The 23,112-nt window shown below is 42.8% G+C and overlaps 1 protein-coding gene across 4 annotated transcripts in view; it reads right to left on the reverse strand.

The window, feature by feature from the left end:
* AP1S3 (adaptor related protein complex 1 subunit sigma 3) overlaps window positions 1-20,530 on the reverse strand; it is a 73,822-nt gene extending 53,292 nt beyond the window's left edge. The window contains exon 1 of one of the 4 annotated variants that reach the window (XM_059703334.1): window positions 20,376-20,530. In XM_059703334.1, coding sequence (XP_059559317.1) covers window positions 20,376-20,466 — 91 coding nt within the window. In that variant the 5' untranslated portion in view covers window positions 20,467-20,530. The remainder of the gene's footprint in view (window positions 1-20,375) is intronic. The other 3 variants (XM_059703337.1, XM_059703335.1, XM_059703336.1) reach the window with 3 other exon arrangements.
* Window positions 20,531-23,112: the final 2,582 nt, after the last annotated feature.

The raw sequence follows: 23,112 nt of genomic DNA on the forward strand, positions 1-23,112 counted from the left end.
GCACTCTCTTCCCAAGATATCTGCATGGTTTCCTCCCTCACCTCCATCAAGTCTGTTCACAAATCTACCTCCCAGTAAGGCCTACCCTGACCACCATATATAACATGGACCACCATCACCACCCTTCCCCAACACTCCTTATCCTCTGACCCACTCTATTATCTTTCACAGTATTTATGACTTACTGTTTTATGAATTTTTTATTTTATTGTCATTATTCCACATTCTACAATGTATGGTTTCTAGGGCAATGATTTTCCCTTCTGTTCATTGATGTATCCCAAGCTTCCAGAACACCACCTGACATATAGGAAGGAGGCCCTCACTCAATTCATGGCAAATGAGTGAATGAATTACTGTGGAAAATCAGCACTTGTGTAAAGAAGATGAAGCAGTCATTTACTCCATGGCAGTTTCATAATACAAAAAAGAAAATGTAATGTGTAAAATGTAATTATTTAGTTAACTTACAATAGAACTGTGAGAATAGAGAAGATTAATGTTTAGAATAATGTTATGGTTTTAAATTATGTCTAAATCCATCATTGCCTCACATTTTAATGGCAGAACTTTGCATGCAGAAGAGAAGATAAATTAATCTCTTCTGGGAATTGTTGATATACTCTCAGCATACAAGTATATTTGGTGTCAATTTTGGGTGGATAAGTCTAAAACAACACACTAAAAGCAACATGAGAACACAATGAATTTTTTCTATAAATGTTATAGTAAAAGAAATGCAATGACCCATCATCATAGCATAGTCAACGAAAATCTCCCTGAGTCCATTTACTGATAAGACTAACAATCATGACGTAATTGCCACAAGTACTAAACATTTAACTTTTCAACTGGCTACCAAATATCTGTTATTCCAATGCATTCAACATTATCTCCTCCCAAAAAATGAGATCGAGACAATAAATAATAAATAATATAACAATCTAAGGGAATAATTTTGACAACCAAGGAGACTGGGCTGTGGGTCTAGTATGCACTTGAATTAGGAGAATTATCATGGAATAATAAGCAGAAAACAAGTTTCTAAGGACACCTGAAACTTTAGGTAAGCACAAAATTTAAGAGTTTCCTTAATGCCATCCATTAAGGTTCGCCATGTCACTGTTTTTTTCCTGGAAAAACTTGTTTTCATTTTTAAACCAATAGGTTCAGAATGAGAATCCAAGCCTTTGTCATCACCCATCTCTTGATGTTGTCTTTATGATTTTTCCAGGTGCCATTCGAGTGGCAGGACAGCGGCAGTGTCCACCAGCTGCAGAACTCCAGAATGAGTTAATAACTGGTCCCATCAGCACCAAGGGCTTAACAGAACTTTTCACAATAATGCTTCTCTAAACAATACTGAGGATGATGTAATAGAACACCTTCTAACATCAAGATGCCTTTACATCTCTGACCAGGACTCTTCCCAAGTCTGGGCTATTAACTAGTCCACTGGGTTTCCTGTATATCACTGAAAATCAATCGTGGGGTGTTTCTTGGTTTAGAAATTGGAAAAGAGCTATATGGATCTAAAGCGGAGAGCTATGTTTTAAATATGTGTGTACCTTGAAATTACCAATATAATAGACAAGACACTTTGCCGAATGCTAAAGCTGAAGAGAATTGTGGATATGATATGATTTAAAACCATAATTTAAAACCAAGTCAGTTCTAGAGGAACAGGCACTGCCCACAGATGCATGGCTGGTAAGCTGCTGAGTCAGGAGGAGATCTGGATCTCAAATATGCTTGTCTTTTGACCAAAGCTAAATGCAAGCATTCCAAGACTGTACAGGAGATCTCAGGCTGACAGTAATAACAAAAACCCAATCTTTACTTTAAATAAATGAGATTTAGTTTTTTACTTTAGTTTTAGGGTGGACAGAGTTAGTAAAACAATACCATTGATTCTAAAAGTAAATATTAATGTTCTACAAACCTTACTGGAAAAGCTTACAGTATCTTTAACTATGAAACTAAGAACTGCTATTGGTTCTTCTTGCTTGGTAAGTTTTAGTCATGGGCTCAGTGTTTGTGACACATGTCCTTTGGAAGGAAGAGTTTGGAGGAGCTAATTCTGAGAATTACCACCCAGGGTTGATTTTGGATGCAATCCAAGGAAAGCAGAGAGACTGTGTTAATTAATTCTTTACAGACCCAAGCAATGATTCCTTAGGGTCTGACCCAACTCTCAGATAATAATCATTGTCCCTCCTAAGTATATAAAACAACCTTAGATGCCTGTGGACTGTGGTATTAACCAATCTAAAATGCACGATGCATAATGTTTAAAACCAACCTGTGAACCTTGTAAGAAGAACTAAGGCAATGGGTCCTAGTTTCCTAAGAAAACTAATGCTTTAAATTCCACAGCATAATCCAAGCACATAAATCATTCTTCTGTATACATTACTCCACATTCTATAGAACACATAGAACTACCAGAATGAATTTAGTCATCAGTTAGGTTCGTTGGTTAAATTAGGAGTGCAATGAAATATAATATATTCAACGATAAACATCTGTGAAAAATAGTGGGTGAGAGGGATTCCAACACAGATCTGTCTGACTCTACAGCCTAAGGTCTTCCCAACATCCATGCATCAGTCCTTCCCACCAATCAAAGGCAGTCTTCATATGCACACAGTGTAACTGCTGGTTACACTACTCAAACCTTTTAAGTCTGTGATAAATAGACACATAGAGTCAACAATACTATTGATTGCTCATAAAAGACTACAGGTAATCCCTATACCTTGGAAATTTAAAAAGCCCATATGCAGTGACATTAGCCCTCTGTAGAAGACGTGGTTGAATCAACATAACCATGGCATGGTCACAGTATGATATGGCTACAATGGCAACCAGAAAATGGCTCCAGGATCTACCCTACAGTGGCCTGTCTGAGGAAATTGCTATTAATAAAAGTGGTTGTTTAGGGTCCTTGAAAATAAAATACAATTTGAAAGAATTTGTGAACACATCTCTAGAGGGAAAAGGTGTCTTATCTGCCTTCTAAGAGTATCTACTGTTAACTGTTTACCTGACGTGGAGGTAGATGCAACAGCAATGAGTTAGCAAACTGTAAAGGCACTATCGTTGGCCCACTAACTCTGGTCCTAAGCTTTCCCAAGAAATCTTCTGATCATCACCTAACCTCTCAGGGAGACTTTCCTCCAGGAAGACTCAAATCTGCTGCTCAACTAATCTGAACATGATATTCCACATGACAATTATATTTATCAATAAAAATGACCTTCTGCATGACAGGCACAATGTTGAGCACGTTTACATACATTATATTGTTTACTCCACATATCTGGGTGATGTACCGATACTGAATTAAAAAAAAATATATGTTGTTGACATTTAGAAGACTTTCCCAGTGTTAGCAAGCTATTGGTGGCAGGGGTAGGTATTGAATTCAGGTAGGATTCTACAGCTTTACAAAAAATGCTCAAGTCTAGGATAATCTGGAAGGGAAAGGGGATGTCAATAGACTTCCAGAAAGTATATGCCAAAATTCGGATTCATGAGCATTGCTTTAAGGAGAAGATCCAGAACATTTAGCAGATCCCCAAAGGGGTTTTATATCCCAGAAAACTATAAGAATCATCTGCTTCTTTGGAGGTGACATTATTTAACTGTCATGGATTTAAGCTTCAGTTATGGAAAAATAGTTTAATACTAATCTAATTTCCATTAAAGTAACTCCAGGGCTAAATACTTGACAGGGAACCTGGCCTCCTGCAAATCTCATTATATGATTCCATTGCGGGCCTTTTTCTACAGTTAAAATGTGATGGGAGTAAGGGTGGGCAGTAAAATAAACATGCATTGGCAAGAGGGCATCTGTTCTTTACCTGATGGCCTCCAGCTCCCTACACAGAAGTCACACAGGGAGCCAGCCCCAAACCACACCCAGTACAGAGCAATCAGCCACATGCAGACGGGGCTGAAGATGAACTTAATATCTTCAATTTTGAACATTTGTTTCTTCTTTCATTAGATCAGGAAAATAGTATGAATTTTGTAAGGGAGAATGGAACAGACAGTTTGGGGTCACTTTTGCTGGAAATAAGCATTCTTTGCATCACCCCACAGAAAAACAGGCAATGCAAGAAAAGCACTCTATTTTCTCACCTCTTTCCCATGCCCAACAGTTTAAATTGTTATTTTAAAAATTCAGAAATCTAACCTAATTGTAGCAATGTGTAACTACAGAATAAACTACAGTCTTTGGCAACCATAAACACTTATGGCAGTTGGCAGTAATGCTGATATTTAATTATACATCTTTTGAAGATGCTACAAAAAAAATACCACCCCAAGATGTTCTGGTTAATGATTTCTCAACAAAACTAGGAAATAAAAAAAGACACTTTGTAAAGAAAAGGAAGTCCTACTCTGTTTGTGATTATCTTATTTCACAGTTAACAAAAAAAAAGAATGTTGTGTCTTCTTTTTTTTATCACTTTTGATCAAAGTCCAAAATTTTTAGCTTCCACAGTCAAGATCTTAGTACAGAATATAACTGTAAATTAGAAGTATATTATAGAGCACTCATGTTGTAAATACTTGCTAAAAATATAATGATTATGCAAAGGTAGTTATCTTAAATATTCTGTCCTTTGAACTCTTACTGATAAAATACAATTATATTCACTACTTCTAAAAAGGAACTCAGGAAAATGGGGTTTAGAAGGTGTTGGGGTTTTTTTTAAAGTCTTAACGTAATTTTGTTAGAAAGATTTAATGTGGTCTTTAAAGTATCGATGAGTTGGCCCTGCTGCTGACTTATGGGGAGCAGAGATTGCAACAATGCAAATTTTATCAGCACATGTTTGCTAAGCTAGCTGCTCTGCTCCAAAAATTACTTTCTATTATGATGTGAGGCATTTTTGATATTGATTTTACTAATAAATATGGATACACATCAGTTAATCAGACAAGCCCATGATTTCAAAGAAAGTCACTTTTAGAAAGGTGGTTGTTGTTTTTTCTCAGATTGAAAATTACTTGCCTTGCAATTGAGACAGGATAAATGCCTTTTCCTTATGCTTTACATAGAAGTCTTGGTTGAAGTTTTTGCATTCTGTCCATTAAGTTTTAAAATGTTTGGTTCTTAAATAAGTGTAATGGTTTGAATTTTAACGGCTGTGGATGGAAAAAAAGGCCACATGCTAACCTGACTAGGTCAGGGAAGGCCTGCATGGCGGTTTTGTAAACTCAAAGAACTAAAGTAACCACAAAAGATGGTCTGAAATTAAAACTTTAACTAAAAGCAGTTTATGGTGAGTAGTCACTCTTAAGCAGGTATCCTCCCTGACAAAGGTCAGTCTTTACCTTAACTGAGCCTATTGTCTTTTTGCATCTACGATAACATATCATTGGAATGTTAAAGTAATTTTCCTTTTTCTGGACCCCTCAAAGCAGAGGCACCACTCTGTGGAGACCATTGTTATTGTTATGTTTAATTGTTGACTATTAACTACCCTGTACCTACCTAAGTAAAAGAAGTATGTGTCTACATTTTACTTTTTTTCCAATCCTAGAGGTTTCCCTACTTTGATTTCTCCCACCTCCCTAATCTATCACCAATAAATTTCATGCAACCCACTTACATCCCCTCCTTTGATTGTAATGTATAAAACAAGGTAAAAAACTGCCATTCTCTGGAGCATTATCCCAATATGTTGAGATAATTATCAACAGTTTGGTTTATATAAACTCACAAAAAATCTTTACAGGTTTGAATGTGTTTTTTTCTTGCGTTAACATAGGCAATGATGTTAAGCTGCTTAACAAATAAATATTTATTGCCTGACTTTTCTTAGAAAATGACCATGGATGTTAACTAGACTTACTGTGGTGCTCATGTCACCATATATACCCATATATTGAATCATTATGCTGTATATCTGAAAGTAATATATTGTTATATGTCAATTACATCTCAAAAAAAATAAAGAAGAACATTTTACAGCAATTTGATATTGTCCCAGCTTCTAAGCTCAGGACCAATAGGCTCATCTCAATTAAAAAAGTATAAAAAGATGACCATAAGCAATGATAGGTTCAAGTTTTTCTGAGATATGAGTGTGATTGTTCAACTTATCTGATATAATAAAAAATTAACATAAAACTGTACATTTCACTTTGAAACTTCAAGTCAGTCCAATCTATACATGTGCATTGTGCTCCTATTATCTGGAAAAAAAGCAACAAAATAGAGTTTTATTTTAGATGTTTGTCCCAGTAGGTCTGCCACAATGCTCATAGTCGGTATCTATGAAATGATGACTCTGAACAGAAAACAAAAATACCAGACTTTCCTGATGGGGAGTGTGTGTGTGTGTGTGTGTGTGTGTGAAGAGAGAGAGAGAGAGAGAGAGAGAGAGAGAGAGAGAGAGAGAGAGAGAGAGAGAGAGAGAGAGAGAGAGAGAGAGAGAGAGAGAGAGAGAGAGAGAGAGAGAGAGAGAGAGTTTTCCAAATTCAGTCCCATATGCAGCCATGTTAATCCGCTTGCAGACCCATCTCACTTCCCAGCCCCTTCTTCCTCCCCCATGTGTGAAACAGGCTTCTCACCAAACCAAGTCTGTAACATTTGAGAACCTCTCTCAAAATTCACACTCCGCATGTACCCTAACCCTTCTTGACCACATTTTTGTTTTCAACATTCGTGAAAGAAACCCACAGTGGAGGGTAGAATACCAGCTGCTCCATTTATATAAGTTTCCCTCCCTATGGGATCAGAAGCATGATCATTTTTGTTTCCTCTATGTCTCTTAATAATCTCCATTCTGGGTGCAGAACACAGTAGGCATTTAGTAAATGTGTACCCACAGCAAAATTATAATGCTGTGCTCCCTCTGCACTGAACCTGATTGAAGCCAAACTTCACTCAATCCAGTCCGTGCCTAGACACACAAATAGGTGGGTGAGCAATGCAAGGATCCATACATAGTTACATGCGCTCTCTGCTGGTGTGGCTGTTGTCCCTTCATGCCAGCTTCGGACACAAGAGCCCCACCTGCAAGCTACATCTAGGATGAGCCCAGCTCCTGATCAATAGTAACACGAGGACACGCAGATCAACCATTCAGCCCCAGGCCAGCCCTGCTTCTCATTCTGATACTAATCTATATTAGGATTGAGAAGGCATATGATTTTCTTATTGCTGATAACAGGGTATGAGAGCCAGAAAGAATGTTTAAGATTATATCTTAGGCCCAAGCTCTCCTAGTGTGACAGCTGAGAGCATGTTCTAGGATGTTGGGTGACCTTGTGAAGGTCACAGCTATGAGCATCACTGGGTGAAGGACCTGGATCCTCTCACCTTCCAGTACAGCAATCCTTCCAAGCACCGTGCTCATCTGTCTTTCTAGCGACGTAGTAGTTGCGACGTTAGCCTTATTCTGCTATTCAAAGAAGCTTCCCCTCTCAGAACAGAAGTTAGTGCTGGAGGAAGAAAGCTCAGGGCAAACAGACATACAGGGTAGCAGATGGTTTTTCAGAAAAGCACAAGGGAACTAACCCACTCAGAGACAAAACACACACACACACACACACACACACACACACACACACACACACACACACCTGCAACTTCAGCAAAACTGCCCGTGGCTAAGGAAACAAGTCACCTCTGAAACCCTGTGGTGGAGGGAAGGGAGGCTCCTCCTGACTTTGGACAATGCTCCAACTACTTTTGACTCATTTCCCCAAATGCATAAGGATGGTACTAATATTTATGTTGTAACTCTAAAATTTTTAAAGGTTTTTCTTTTTAGTTCTTAGAGTTCACCTGTGAGAAATGCCATTGCCCGAATATTCTGGAGGAGTCATCCCTCAATGGGATTGACAGGAAGGCAGGGTTAGAGGAGAAGGTGACCTGCTCCTTGTGGTAGACTCAGCAGGCTCTCTTCTCCAGGATCTACATTTCCTTGAAATCACCTTTCTTTATAGTCTACGTATCAATCCTTCCCCCTCACATATCCATACATACATACATACCCACCCACACTCTTTTCTGAAAAGCTGAAGGCAGGGCGGCCTGCCCTTCTGGGCTCAGCCCCATGCCCGTCCCTCCAGAGCCCTCCCATGGCCTCCTCCACAGAGTCCCTGCAGCAATTCTATAATCCAAACAACACGCTTCAGAGCTTAATTCCCACCCCCGCACCCAGCTAGGTTTGCTATGCATGTGAGAAATTTCTTCCCAACAGCACCATTTCTTGTAATCAGGAAACAGACCTCAGGCTTGTGGGGTTTTCTTTTCTGATAGCCTCCACAGTTAAGAATATGAGGATTAACAAATGAGGGGGGGTGGGGGGGAAACCAGCCTGAAGAGTGATTCACATACTGTTCCTCCACTTATCATTTCCTCTGGACAGAGTAATCAACTTAGATTATATCAAGGATACTTCTTAGTTGGTTAATTTTGTCTAATAGAAAATATGCCTTTAATTAGATTTTTCTCCTCGAGTCTTTTGAGAGGCAGACTGGCCTTTGGTTCTGTTTCAGATCTTTCAAGAAAATTAAAGATACTGGAAAAGGAGGCAAAAGTTCCAGGCAATTTTCAATATGACTTTGAAGTTGAATGAAACATTAATAACTTGGGACCCTATTCATATTCCACAGTGATGCTTATTTGACCTTAATGTGAATTTTGTGTGTGTGTGATCAGGAAAAATTGTTCCAGAGGCTGTGCTTAAATAGGCTAAATATGCTTAAATATGCTGAACTCAGCACCCTGCATGGTAATGACCACTGAAATGTTTATTAAGAACTTTCATTTTCTTCCTACCGCAGCCAATCCAGCACTCAAGAAAAACTAGATGCCAGGGCCTTCGTGCCTTGATAGCGGATACCTACAGCTATGAGCAAAATGTGTTAAAAGGTGGGAGGTGGCACACCCATGTACTCTTTCTAAGTTCAGATTCAATCTGACCTGCCTTGGTATAGAGTCAAGCCTCCCAAAGCTTGCTGATGTAGACTGCACCATTTGAATTCTTCAGGTATTAAAACCATGAGGCCAAATGGACTCTGAAAGGTAGAATTTATACACAGCACACTTAGAATTGAGGAATTGACTTCTTAGTAAAGAAACCGAGGGCACGTGCTTGTTTAAGGAATAAAAGAAAAACGTTCTATGCCTACATGGAGTTTTGAATCACATTTAGAAAAAATGGGACGTTAGGATAACCCTTACCTTCTCCCACCTCCCCAATATTTGCAGTCTATGATATTTTGTTTCTTTATTTTATCTGTTCCAAAGAACTCCTCAGGGTTTGAGAAAATAAGTCTTATGAACCAATTTTTAAGTGGTTTATTAGCTTTTTCCTATTTCTTTAAAATAGAGCCTAGCTATCATTTATGGAATGAATTCCAGGCCCCCCATGCAAAAGGCTTGAACTGGATTCTCTCATTCAATCCTCAGGTAACCCCAGGAAGTAGGCCTGACTAGGAGAGGGAGGAGCCACCTGTCCAAGTCACGCAGCTTACACACAGGGCCAGGGGTGTCCACCTCGCCACCTCCCCACTCCCTGCCATATCACACCTGGTCCCACATCTTCTAGATGTGAGCAAGCCAAGGCTTCGTGAAAACCTGTGTGAAATGCTCCGTGTGTCACACGACAGAGAGGCCTCTTCTGACAGAATGTTCAGTCACCTGATGAAATTCTCACACTTCTCATTGAAGAAACATTTTTTTTTTCAGTCCTCTTCTAGCTTCAGCTGCAGGATGAAACCTGATTTTTCCCCCCTTTTTTTCAAGGAAAACGAGGAAAAGCAGCAGACATTGAAATTGGGGGCAGAACAATTCAGTGATAATCTGGATCTGATACCAGATTTGCCAGGTCTTTCCCGACTTTTTTAGTATGTGACTTCTCAATTTTGCTGGAATGTTCAGCTGCCCATTAAACGTGGAGAGGCACACCCTGGATGACCTGACAAACACATCTGTACTTGAATGGCTCAGTCCTGTGAAGCAACTAGAAATATTATTTTACCTGTTACCAAAAGTTTCAGAGTCACTGAAGTGAGTGAGTTGGCTCACATCCCCGCCCCCCAGCTATTCTCAGTTCTCATATGAAAGTAAAATACAATTAGAAGTTCTGAACTCTAGCCAAGAGCCCAAGCCCAAGTTAGTGAGAAAGAAAGAGGGAAAAAAATTGGTGTGTGTGTGTGTGTGTGTGTGTGTGTGTATTTTAAGGGGACTCCTTCTGCTACCATCCCAATTACAAACACATTCAAGCTTAAGAAGTTATAAAACACAGAGTTTCCCAGAGAAGCAATAAAAACAACATATTTATAAAGTCTTTTTTATATCATTTAAAAGGTAAGATAAACTGAGGAAGAAAAAAAGTCCAAAGACATGGATTCATGAAACAGACTAACAGATCTCAGGGAAAGGGAGGTGAAGGGGGTGGGAAGAGATTCATCAAAGAATTTATATGCATATATGCATACCCCATAGACTCAAACAGTATGGTGAAGGCCTGGGGTGAGGCATGGTGGGGGGCTGGGTGGAAAGGGTCAAAGGGGGGTGGGTAATGGGGGACATCTTTAATACTGTCAACAATAAAAAATAAATTTTCAAAAAGGTATTATATTATGGGGAGAAACCAAGATGGCGGCATAGGTAAACACCGGAGATTGCTGCCTCGCACAACCACTTCAAAAATACAACTAAAAGACAGAACGGACATCACCCAGAACCACAGGAAGGCTGGCTGAGTGGAAATTCTACAACTGGAAGGAAAGAGAAAAGCATACCAAGACTCAGAGGAGGTGCGGTGCAGAAGTAAAATACTAAAGTGCAGAGGTGCATGTGAAGCGGGCTGGCAGCTGAGGGCGCGGTTGTCTTTTTCAATCGAGAGGGAGTCTCAGGCTCTGAGCTCCAGCTCTGGGCGAGTCTCTGGGGACCCAGACTCAAACGGGAGAAGCGGGACTGTCTGCATCGGTCGGAACTCGAGGGCAGCTTTCTCTCCGAGGTGCTTGCAGCAATTGCTGGGACACTGAGAAGCAGAGCCTCTGAAGGCAGGACTGAGAGCAGCCATAAGTGCTCGCTCCACCCGCCCTGTTGATCCCTTGGGACCCACCCCGCCCAAGCCTTGCACAGAGGCATTTGCTGGATAGCCTCAGGGAGAGGCTAGATTAGCACCTCCCTAGAGATCAGGACAGAAGTTCTCCCACTGCAGACACAGCTAATTCTCACAGCCAATTGGCCTGGAGGTCAAATTCCTCCCAGTGTTACCTACAACAATCAAGGCTTAACTACAACAAGACTGTGCACAAAGGCCACAAGGGGGTGCACCAAGAAAGCATTAAAAATGCAGAGACAAAGAAACAGGACACAAATGACAGAAATGGAGGAAAGCAAAATGCTGGATATAGAGTTCAAAACCACACTTTTTAGGTCTCTCAAGAACTGTCTAGAAGCCGCCAATAAATTTAGTAAGGCCCTCGAAAAGACTGGTGAGACTGCCGATAAATATAGTGAGATCCTCAAGAAATCTAATGAGGCCCTCGATGTTGTGATAAAGGACCAACTAGAAATTAAGCATACACTGACTGAAATAAAGAATATTATACAGACTCCCAACAGCAGACCAGAGGATCGCAAGAATCAAGTCAAAGACTTGAAATACAAAGAAGCAAAAAACACCCAACCAGAAAAGCAAAATGAAAAAAGAATCCAAAAATATGAAGATAGTGTAAGGAGCCTCTGGGACAGCTTCAATCTTACCAACATCCGAATTATAGGGGTGCCAGAAGATGAGAGAGAGCAAGATATTGAAAACCTATTTGAAGAAATAATGACAGGAAACTTCCCCTACCTGGTGAAAGAAATAGACTTACAAGTCCAGGAAGTGCAGAAAACCCCAAACAAAAGGAATCCAAAGAGGACCACACCAAGACACATCATAATTAAAATGCCAAGAGCAAAAGACAAAGAGAGAATCTTAAAAGCAGCAAGAGAAAGAAACTCAGTTACATACAAGGGAGTACCCATACGAATGTCAGCTGATTTCTCAACAGAAACTTTGCAGGCCAGAAGGGAGTGGCAAGAAATATTCAAAGTGATAAATGCCAAGAACCTACAACCAAGATTACTTTATCCAGCAAAGCTATCATTCAGAAGGGAAGGTCAGATAAAGATCTTCACAGATAAGAAAAAGCTAAAGGAGTTCATCACCACCAAACCAGTATTATATGAAATGCTGAAAGGTATCCTATAAGAAGAGGAAGAAGAAGAAAAAGGTAAAGATACAAATTATGAACAACAAATACACATCTATCAACAAGTGAATCTGAAAATCAAGTGAATAATCTGATGAACAGAATAAACTGATGATTATAATAGAATTAGGGGCATAGAAAGGGAGTGGACTGTCTATTTTTGGGGGGGAAAGGGGTGAGGGGGGTGCACGAAGAGACTGAACAAAAATCGCACACATATGAATGAGGACAGTAGGTGGGGAGTAAGGGTGGAGGGTAGGGTGGGAACTGGGTGGAGGGGAGTTGTGGGGGGGGGAGAGGAACAAATGTAATAATCTGAACAATAAAGATTTAATTTTAAAAAAAATAAAAATAAAAAGGTATTATATTAAAATAGAAAACACTGAAGCATCTAATAATAGGACAGACAATAAAAATCTTGCACACCGGATGCTTTGAGCCTTTTCCAGAGACAATCACTCTCTCTTCCATATCCTTCTAGAAGCTTTCAGTTTATATATAGGAGTATCTGTATGTTTATTTTACACAAATGGGGGAAGAATGTGCAGGATCTACGCTGACAAGTTACGCCATACCTGGATGAACAGGGCAAACATGAGAGGGGCTGGGAAGCCATGGTGTCCTGCGCCCAGGGCTCCATGGGGACATGGAGAAAGGCATGCCTGTGGCAGAAGCATTAATCTGAAACTAACTGCGGCAGATGCTCCTGAACGCTGTGTTCAATCGGAACTGGTCCAGGAAATGACCCTGCAAAGGCTGAGCCAGCTGAGCAATGCCCCCCGCCCCCGCCCCCCCCCCCCCCCATCCTCAGGCCAAGAAGAGTTGGAGGTGTTAGGACCCGAGTTAGCCAGAATTGCTCCCTGATCCATATGCCTCAACTAGGTCCCCACACCACCCATCTCAGAAATGGTGGCAATTTCCAAAAAGATGAGGACTTAGCCAAGCTTTCTAGTATAATCCTTTGCTGTGTGCCTGATACAAAATATTTAGAACGTTTACAGAACTTCCCACCGAGAATGGGGGTTCCAGGAGAGTAGGAAACTTCCGGCTTATCCAGCACAATCTCTGGGGCGCCGATGCAGGGCTGTTTTCTGTGGACACCGGATGCCTGGGTTCGAAGGGCACCACACTTGTGCACCTCAAACTAGCAAAATATTGCATGCCAACTATAATTAACTGTAATTTTTTTTCAGATTACTGCTGTCATCACCTGAAAATTCTCAGTAAACTCCGAACAAGGGCCCCTACATTTTCACTTTGCACTGGGTTCCCCCAATCAGGGAACCAGTCGTGCCTGGAACACTGCCAGTGTGTCTGATGCACTTGTCTAATACGCCTACCAGTGAATACATGGAAGTTGCCTTAGAACATGGGTCAACAAACGACGGCCTATAGGCCAATTCTGGCCCTCCCTTGTTTTGGTAAATAAAGTTTTATTAAAATTTATCCACACTCATTCACACCTTGCCCATGGTTTCTTTCACTCTACAGTATAAGAGTTAATGGTGACAGAAACTACAGAGCCCACAAAATCTAAAACATTTACAATCCAGCCCTTGACAGAAAAAATTTTCTGACCCCGCCTTAGAACGCTGTCTTAAATTTTTCTACCCAAATAATTTTAACAGCAGCAAAGGCGGGTAGCCTTGGGAGACATGGAGGGTTAGCCTTGAGCAACTAGCCATAAACATGCTATTTATCAGGCTTTTATCTTTAAAGCTTATGTGCATTTTACACCTTGGACCCAAATATATTCATGTTTTAATGCAAAAAAATAATTTTTTTTTCATCTAAAAATGATCTGGATGAGTAGTGTTCATCCTCTGAGGTCCCCCCTCTGCAAGGATAAGTATAAAAAGGGCATGAGCACCTCAGTTTGCAAACTATGACCTCAGTGCCTCCTCCTCATAGACCTAGATGGAAGGAAGGCTCAGGAGTATTTTAGTGTCCACTGGACCTCACCCCATACCCATAAATTCTTATCAGCCCCACAATCCTGCTAAACAAGCTCAAAAAGGGCATTCAAAATAGAATCCTGGATGCTCTTATTCTTCACTGAATGTACTTTAGTCTACGCCCCATCGCACTGAGAAACTAGTGAGTGATCGTATTATTCCTCCCCAGGCAGTTTTAAAAAACTATTTAGAGAGAGCTATCTCACACCCAGATCTATCTGTGGGAAAGTTTTCAGGCTTGGGGCTTTATGGGAGATGTTTTGAAGCCCACCTTCCTCATAAGGGTCAATGGCATTTCATCCCTAACTTAAACAATGTGCGTATAAATTACTGTATTCTGCTATTGGCAGCCATGCAGCAAGTATTTTCCTAGTCAGGATGCTGGCAAGACAGGTTAGTACAACACAGAGCATTTGAGGGGCATTTGCCTCTGATTTCTGCATATTCTATCACATCTGGGATCTGGGGGCTTCGAAAGGTGATTAGGGAGTTTCTCCTGGGTAAATAAATGACTAGGACACTTCAGGGGAAACAAAGAATTCCATCAGAGAAGACTGAGATATATCAGGAAGAGAGGCTCTGTGAGGGGCAAGGAGAGGCCCCAGGGAAGGAGTAACCTCAGAGAGGCCCCAGATCTCTGGGACAAACTCTGAATGTAGTAACAACAAAAAAGTGGAAGGAGTTTGTTTCTGTTCTGTTTTGTTTGAAACTCATAGATACAGAGAACAAGTAGATGCTTGCCAGAGAAAGGGGGGTGGGGAGTGGGTGAAAAAGATGAAGGGAAATAAGAGGTACAAACTTCCAGTTATAAAATAAATAAGCCACGGGGATGGAATGTACAGCATGGGAACTATAGCCGACAACATCGTAACTTTGTATGGGGACACATGGTTACTAGACCTACTGTGGTGATCACATCATAAGGTATATAAATGTCAAATCTCTATGTTGTGCACCTCAAACTAGTATAATATTTTATGACAACTATAATGAACTATAATGATTTTTTTAAGTGAAGGAATGATTCACGGAGATGTCAAGAAATGCATGACTCTTAAAGGGATTTTCTTGATGTGTGTGAGAAGGGAAAGGATAACTTTATTACCCTCTCTCCGTCCATAATGAAATAATTCATGGGACCCAACGGGACAAGCATTGACGATACAGTGTGGCAAACACGCAGTCTGCTGACCGTTCCCTTCCAGCTGTTGCTAGTAAAATGCCACATAAAAATCATAAGCTCTTGTCAGTATTTGTCATAAAAACGAGTAATAGGAACTCAGAAGTAACAGTCCTGGCGAGAGGCAAATACAAGTTTCCCTCGTGTTGTTGGGAGATCTGTGGGAAGGGAAGTGGGTGAACCCTCTTGGGACAACTGAACACCACATAGGGTCATTTCCCTCCCTATTCCAAAGCCCCTGTCCCCCACACCAACCGCTGGCCAGCAGCCCAGACTGGGCCTCAAGGGGAGGAAGGAGCTCATTACAGCAATAGACTGCTTCACCCTCAGACTGGAATTTAAACTGCACAAATAACTACATCCTGATTACAATTCACTTATGCCACAGACAATACAATTAATATACTGGATAGGTAGGGGGCACATGGCAGGATTTACAGGTTCATAGTTGGGGCTCTCCTCCCTCACCCTCCCCAATTCCTTTTCACCTTTCCTATGTCTATGTAACATAAAGAGACAGCAATGAACACGGGAAACGGAATTATCTGATTTAGAAGAAGGGTGCACACATGTTGCTTTAAACTAACATGAATTCTGGAAAAGAAATGGCTTCACAGTTCAGCTTGGGAAGGTCTCTCTAAAGACTTAAAATCACAGCAAGAAACCTTCGACATTTCAACAACCGTCTATCTCAGTTTAGATAAATAACATACATTATGAGAACTGAATCTGCAACACAAGAAGATGATTACTCAGATTTCAAAAGGGCTTTCCATTTGAGTTTCTTTCAATGGGTAATTCCCGTTTTGTTCACAACATGGTTTTAAAAGTCACTTCAACTCTTCAGAAGCATGTGGCCTGCATAAAGCAAAGTCTGCTTGCATTTTTATTTACGGTGTCCCCAAAGCCTTTTAAAATTTACCCTATAAATTTTCACTGCTATCTTCTTACAGGGGATAAAAATAAAGAAACAAACTAAAAAATCCTTCCATCACCCCGCCGGTGTGGCTCAGTGGTTGAGCATCAGCCTATGAAGCAAGAGGTCATGGTTTGATTCCCGGTCAGGGCACAAGCCCAGGTTGCAGGCTCAATTCCCAGTGTGGGGTGTGCAGGAGGCAGCTGATCAATGATTCTCTCTCATCATTGATGTGTCTATCTCTCTCTCCCACTCCCTTCCTCTCTGAAATCAATAAAAATATATTTAAAAATAAAATCCTTCCATCAACATTTTAACCATTCAGTAGCAAATTCTTCCCGGGAAGATGTGTACATGCACTGGGCTCCCGGCCCCTGAAACACAATAACCCTAGCATTGTTTTCCAAGGCAGAGATTTTTAAAACAAAGGCAGGGTGCAGAAGTACAAAGCTGATTCATACAGTATGATTCAAATACAAACACAGCTCCAAGATGTGTGAGGTCTGAAATCTCTGGGCTGGAAACTTGGGTCACCCGCAGAGTGGAATCCAGAACCTTTTCCGGTGTGCACATGCCAGGTGGGATGCCCTAAGCACTGGCCAGTTTTCCTAGAGTAAGAGTTGGCAAGAGTCAGGAACGGACAGAGGTTACAAAATGGCCCTCGCAAAAAAAGCCTAGTGCTGCAGGGCAATAGGGAGGACCGTGATTATTCCCTACCGTTTGACAGAAAAAACAGATGAGACATCATAGTCACTGAGCACTTATAGCAGGCAAAGCTGCTCTATGCATTTTCATCTGCATTAACTCACACAACCTCTCTCTGATGCCTTTACACTCTTAAAAATAGACAGCCCCCAAATTGTTGTGCTTTTTGTTTGTGTTGTTTTGTTTTGTTAATCCTCACCCGAGGATATTTTTCCATTGATTTTTAGGGAGAGTGGAAGAGAGAGGAAAAGACAGAGAGGAACATCGATGTGAGAGAAACACATCAATTGGTTACCTCCTGCCCAAGCCCTGACCAGGGCTTGGGCAGGGGAGGAGCCTACAACCAAGGTATATGCCCTTGACCGGAATTGAACCCGGGACCCTTTGGTCCGCAGGCCAGCGCTCTATCCACTGAGCCACGGCTAGGGCCCAAATTATTGTTTATGTAGGTTGTAGCCATATATTATACATTTAAATAGAGAAAAAGTTTAGAAATTAACTGGTTCATTTATTTTTTATATATATTTTTATTGATTTCAGAGAGGAAGGGAGAGGGAGAGATAGAAACATCAAAGATGAGAGAGAAGCATTGATCAACTGCCTCCTGCACAATCGTGGATCGAGCCTACAATTCTGGCATATGCTTTGACCAGAAATCAAACTGTGACTTCCTGGTTCATAGGTCAATACTCAACCACTGAGCCACCACAGCCTGGCTGGGCTCATTTAAAAAAAATAAATAAGGCTATTACACACTAACAGAGATAACTTTTTATGAAGAGTAACAATATTTTCCAAAGCAAAAAAAAAAAAAAATATTGAGAAGGGTGGCACTGTTAACTTTTAGCAAGTCTCCATAATTTCTGGCTCAATAGGAGGCATTTGGACTATCCTAACTGCTTCTGCATTCAATAGATGCACTCACTACCCAAGGTCAATCTGTTGTATTTGTTTCAATAGAACTCCACGTGCAGTCACATGGGAATGAACTGAATAGGGCAGATAATATCATGTGTTATCATGAAAACAGTTTGGCCTTGTGGCCCTCTGAAAAGTCTTAGGGACTCCTAAGGACCCCTGCCTTACAAATTTAGAACAAATATTGTCTCCATGAGCAAACTAGCATGGAGAGGTCAAGGGCTTATCCAAGGACACACTGCTAGAACATGTCAAACCAGGTAAAAGGCAAAGAGCACAACAGTTACTCTCATCTGGTTGTTGCAAGGATCGAGATCATAAATGCAAGGGTTGTGCATGCCACTTGGCCTATCACAAGTGCTCAAGACATTAATATTTCCTGTTGGGCAAGATCTGGTGGAAAACCAGGGAAACTGCACATTTCTGATCAACTGACCACAATTTTCACCAGCAAGAAAGTTAAATCTCCACAGCAGGTGCTAGAGCAGTGATGGCAAACCTTTTGAGCTCGGTGTGTCAGCATTTTGAAAAACCCTAACTTAACTCTGGTGCCGTGTCACATATAGAAATTTTTTGATATTTGCAATCATAGTAAAACAAAGATTTATGTTTTTGATATTTATTTTATATATTTAAATGCCATTTAACAAAGAAAAACCAACCAAAAAATGAGTTCACGTGTCACCTCTGACACGCGTGTCATAGGTTCGCCGTCACTGTGCTAGAGCATGGGCCCCGCTGCAGCCCCGGGGATGGAAGCTGTCTTCAGCTGCTCAGCAACTCCACGGCCTCATTCCACCCTCCCTCAGGCAAATGATGCTGGCGGGCGCTGCTCACGGTCACCTTGTTCCTGGGGAAACCTGAGCAAGCCAAGAGAGCTGCTCCATTATTTACAGCCTCCTTTTTGCATCACATGTATTTACCAGGAACCCTCAGCAAACAAACAACAGTGCCTCTACATGCCTCTAGTCTGTGCAGCCAAAGCCCTCCTAGGAACTGGCACCTGGGTCTTGCTGTCCAGGGGCTGGGCTCTCCCCTGTTCTCCTTGTCCATCAACTGTCTGAACCTACATGGCCCTCCTGTCCGGGCCACCTGATCAGAGAGCACCAGGGGCTTGCAGGTCACTTTTCCCGGGATTTGGAGAGTGAGGTCACCTGATGAAGTGGGTCTGGTGCAGCTCAGGCCACTGTGCTCTCAAAATGCTACCTGGATGGAAGGCAAGAGCAAGAGGTGCCTGAAGCTGTCGCTTCCACCCAAGTGCATCCACGGACCTGTCCCCTGCAACACTGCAACTGGTCTCCCTGTTTCCACTGTGATACTCACACAGACACACACACACATGCATACATGTGTCACACAGACACACACACATATGTGCACATGCACATATGCAGAGACACGTATACACGTGCGCACACATGCACATACACACATGCACATACATAGACACGCATACATACACACGTCTAACCTCCAAGAGCCGCCAAAAAGATCTTTTAGAAATATGAATATAATGAACAACATAAACTAATGGACAAAAACAGATCCAGAGACAGAGAAGCATCCATCAGACCGTCAAACCTCCTCAGAGGGAAGGTACGGGAGGGTGGGGGTAAGGTGGAGAGATCAACCAAAGGACTTGTATGCATGCATATAAGCCCAACCAATGGACACAGACACCAGGGGGGTGAGGGCATGAGCGGGGGTGGGGGTGGGGGGTGGCAAGGGGGGATAAGGACACATGTGTAATACCTTAATCAATAAATAAAATAATATAAAATAAATATATACAAGAGATAAGGTCCGTTTTCCTGCTAACATGCTCCCAAGGATCCCCCACTCAGATGGAGTAAAAACCAAACTCGGCTTCTAAGGCCCGGCCTCATGTGGCCAGGGTTTCTTCTCTGTGGCCTTTCCTCCGCCTGCTCCCACCGCCGCAGGGCTCCTCCAGGACCTCAGACGTCACCACCTCTTCACAGCGGCCTTTCCCGCACGCCCACCCCGCAGACTGGCCTCCCCACCCTCCATCTCCTGGTGTTTGCGAAGACAGCGCGCTTACTCTCGTTGTTACTGGCGGATTACACGCCTCCCTCCGGCCACACCTCCCGCTTAGAACTTGAGCCCCGGAGAGCTAGGTCTCCACCGATCCTCCGCGATATCCCCAGCGCCTGGCACCACGCCTGGCACAGCCTAAGTGCTCAGCTAACGTTGGCTGAATGAATGAAGCAGCGGCGCCAGGTGGCCGCGAGAGTCCCGGGCTGGGGTCCCGGGTGCCCCGGCGCGCCCGCCCCGTCCCGGCGGCTGGGCCACAGGCACGGATGGGGACGGGCCGGGGGACCCCGGCGGGACCCGGCAGCTCCCCACGGAGCGCGCGCCGGGCCGGGCTCCGCAGGTGCCTCTCGAGAGCGAGAGCACTCACTCCCGGGCCAGCGCCGCCCCGATCTCGGGCACTCACCATGGTGACCGGGCCGCCTCCGCCCCAGCCTGACGAGTGCCGAGTGGCGAGAGCCAAGTGCAGGAGCCGGCGCGGCTGACAGGTGAGGCATCTGCCTCGGACCAGGGCTGCTTCCCACAATGCCCTCGAACTGAAAGTTTGCAGACTCCTCCCCGCCGGCTCCCCTGCCGCTCCCCCAGTTCCCCCTCCTCCCCTTCTCTCCCTCCTCCCCGCCCCTCGCCCCGCCCAGCGCCGCGCTGGCGGCCTCAGGTGACAACTCACCTGCGCGCCTCCAATGCACCTGGGCAGAAGAAAAGAGCTCGCTGTCCTTTTCAATCGACCCCAAACAAGGCCTCTGTGGTTGGAGTTAAGTGAGAGGCGGTTCAAGAGGTGAGCAGGAGCCAGAAGGCACTGGGTCCTTCCTACATGAGGGCATCATAGACACTAAAAGCCTCCAACCTCAAAGTTCTCAAAAATCTCAGTGCCTCCATATCCCCGGCTTTCAGTTGCTACATGCCTGATGGCTTCCACTCCTGGTGTGTGGCATCCGCCAGAGGACTCTGAAAGAGGGTTATTTAACAATTAAACCCCAGATGATGGGGTGAGTTTGCCTCCTGGCAGATGGTCCACAGTTACTGCGAGTTCAGGAAAGCTGCTTTCCACACTTCTAATTCTCCGGCCAGGGTCCGTTTTTTCTCCATCGTGGACCTGTTGCCTCGTGATACCTGGATCTTCTCTGATTTTAAAGCGGGGCTCAGCCCTATCGCACACACCTTGCTGATTGATCTATGGAAAACACCTACAGGCTCCTGCTTTAAGGGTTTATTGCTAGTGGAAAGACATGGGAAGACTAAAGGTGAGTCTTAAAGCTGGTAAAATCTCAGTGATAATTAAGTAAAAGATTAAAGCAGGACAAAGTTCCCTGACTGTGTGGTTCATGTTAGGGAAAGTTTGATTAGAGAATGAGGGGAATTACACTTAAAAACTATTGCTATCCCTTGCCTTCCGTCATGACCTTGCTGAGATAGGCCGTGGATGCTATCCTGGGCTTCTGTCCTGGGCTTCTCCCCCAAATGTTCTTACCTCCAGATTCTCAAATAACACCCCAATCGCTCTTATGGCTGGACACCTCATATAGGTTATCTTACCTGTCCTTCAAGACAACCTGTAATTCAATACATGATTTTCAGATACTTTCTCCCATTTTATAGGTTGCCCTTTTATTTTAATGTTTTCAACATTGTACAGATAAGAGCCTGAGACTCAGAGGCAGTGAGGCCAAAGCAGGCACAGACAGAGACCAGAGGCAGGGCTGAGCCTGGCACTGAGGCACCCGGGCTCAAGGCGATCCCCCTCCGGAGCCTCACTCCTGGCAGACCCGCTCAGAATGCAGCAGTGGTGTCAGCAATGTTTACTCAGAACATTCACTGTCTCAGTGGGATAACTTGAATTTTTGAGTCTTGACTTCCCTCTCATCTTTGCTCCCTTTCAAACTCCAGGCTCTACATGAGGTCAGCAAGGAGGCCAACCCCATCGAGGCCCCAGAGGCCCTATAACTCAAGATGTTTCACTGTGAAGAGGGCTTCCCTGGCCTAAGCCTGACAGGGCCTTTAGATTCAAAATCTGCTGTCTTCGTGTTATCCTAAAACTACAAGACCAAAGGGAAAGGCAATGAGCATTTATTTGTGACCCAAAAGAATGGCTTTGCAGGAAGCACTGATTCAGGTAGAAGCCCAAACAGTGTCCCCAAGAGGAAGTGAATGCAAGGGATAGTTATGAGAAAAGGGAAGGGAACAATTACGTGAATAGGAGGAAGAAATAGAAGGTGCAGATAGGCGACAGTGACGCTCATTCTAAAGAATGTCTTTAATTTTCGGTTCTAGTTACGACAAATAGTTGTTTGGGATATAGTGCTGCTTAGGCCCAGTCTGAAGGTGGTTTCGCCCAGTTTCAACATTCCAAAGGTTTGAGGAGTAAGACGTGCAAGGCTGTTCCTCTGGGATGGCAGCTTTGATTTTAAAGTGGCTCCATTGATGTGATTTCTCACAGTTGGCAGAAGCCAGGGTGCACGGTGTGTTGTACGTTTCAGATTTGGTCATCCCTGAGCTGGTGCACACAATTCTTGTGTATGTGTATGTGTACTGACTCACAACACAATGCCCTGGTATTATAGGTCAACTTGATTTATGAGTTTCACTTCTCAAATCACTCCATAGTTGCATGGTAACAGAAGATATAAAACATGCAGTAAAGGCCACCCTGGAGTCCACTGGGAGAAGAAGAAATTAGGCACATGATAACAGTCAAATGATGTTATTCTAGAAAATGTTAATTTTCTAGAAATTAAGAGAGATCAAGCTATGAGTTTAAAACAATAAAGGAAGAAAAGGCCATCAAAGGAGTTTTGTCAGGAAGTCTTTCTATCCGATCATAATGGTAACCTGGTTAAATGTTAACTAAACTAAAGATAAATGGAATGGGGAGGAGGAACTCCTGGGTTTCTCATTTTGTTAGTCTTATTAAATACAAGACCGTCAGCAGAGTGGGCTGATGGTTATCACTGCTATACCACAAGAAATAAAGGGAATGGAATGCAGGTACACCTTGTTAATCTGGCAGCTACAATCACCACTAAAAATGCAGTAGATGTCAGTGTGATGGGTGTCGAGTAAAACTGAAAGTCTTTGGTTTTTAGATTCCATATATAAGTGAAACCACACAGTATTTGTCTTTGTCTGACTTATGTCTCTTAGCATAA

The sequence above is a fragment of the Myotis daubentonii genome, chromosome 7, assembly GCF_963259705.1.
Source record: "Myotis daubentonii chromosome 7, mMyoDau2.1, whole genome shotgun sequence".
Classification (NCBI taxonomy): Eukaryota; Metazoa; Chordata; class Mammalia; order Chiroptera; family Vespertilionidae; genus Myotis; species Myotis daubentonii.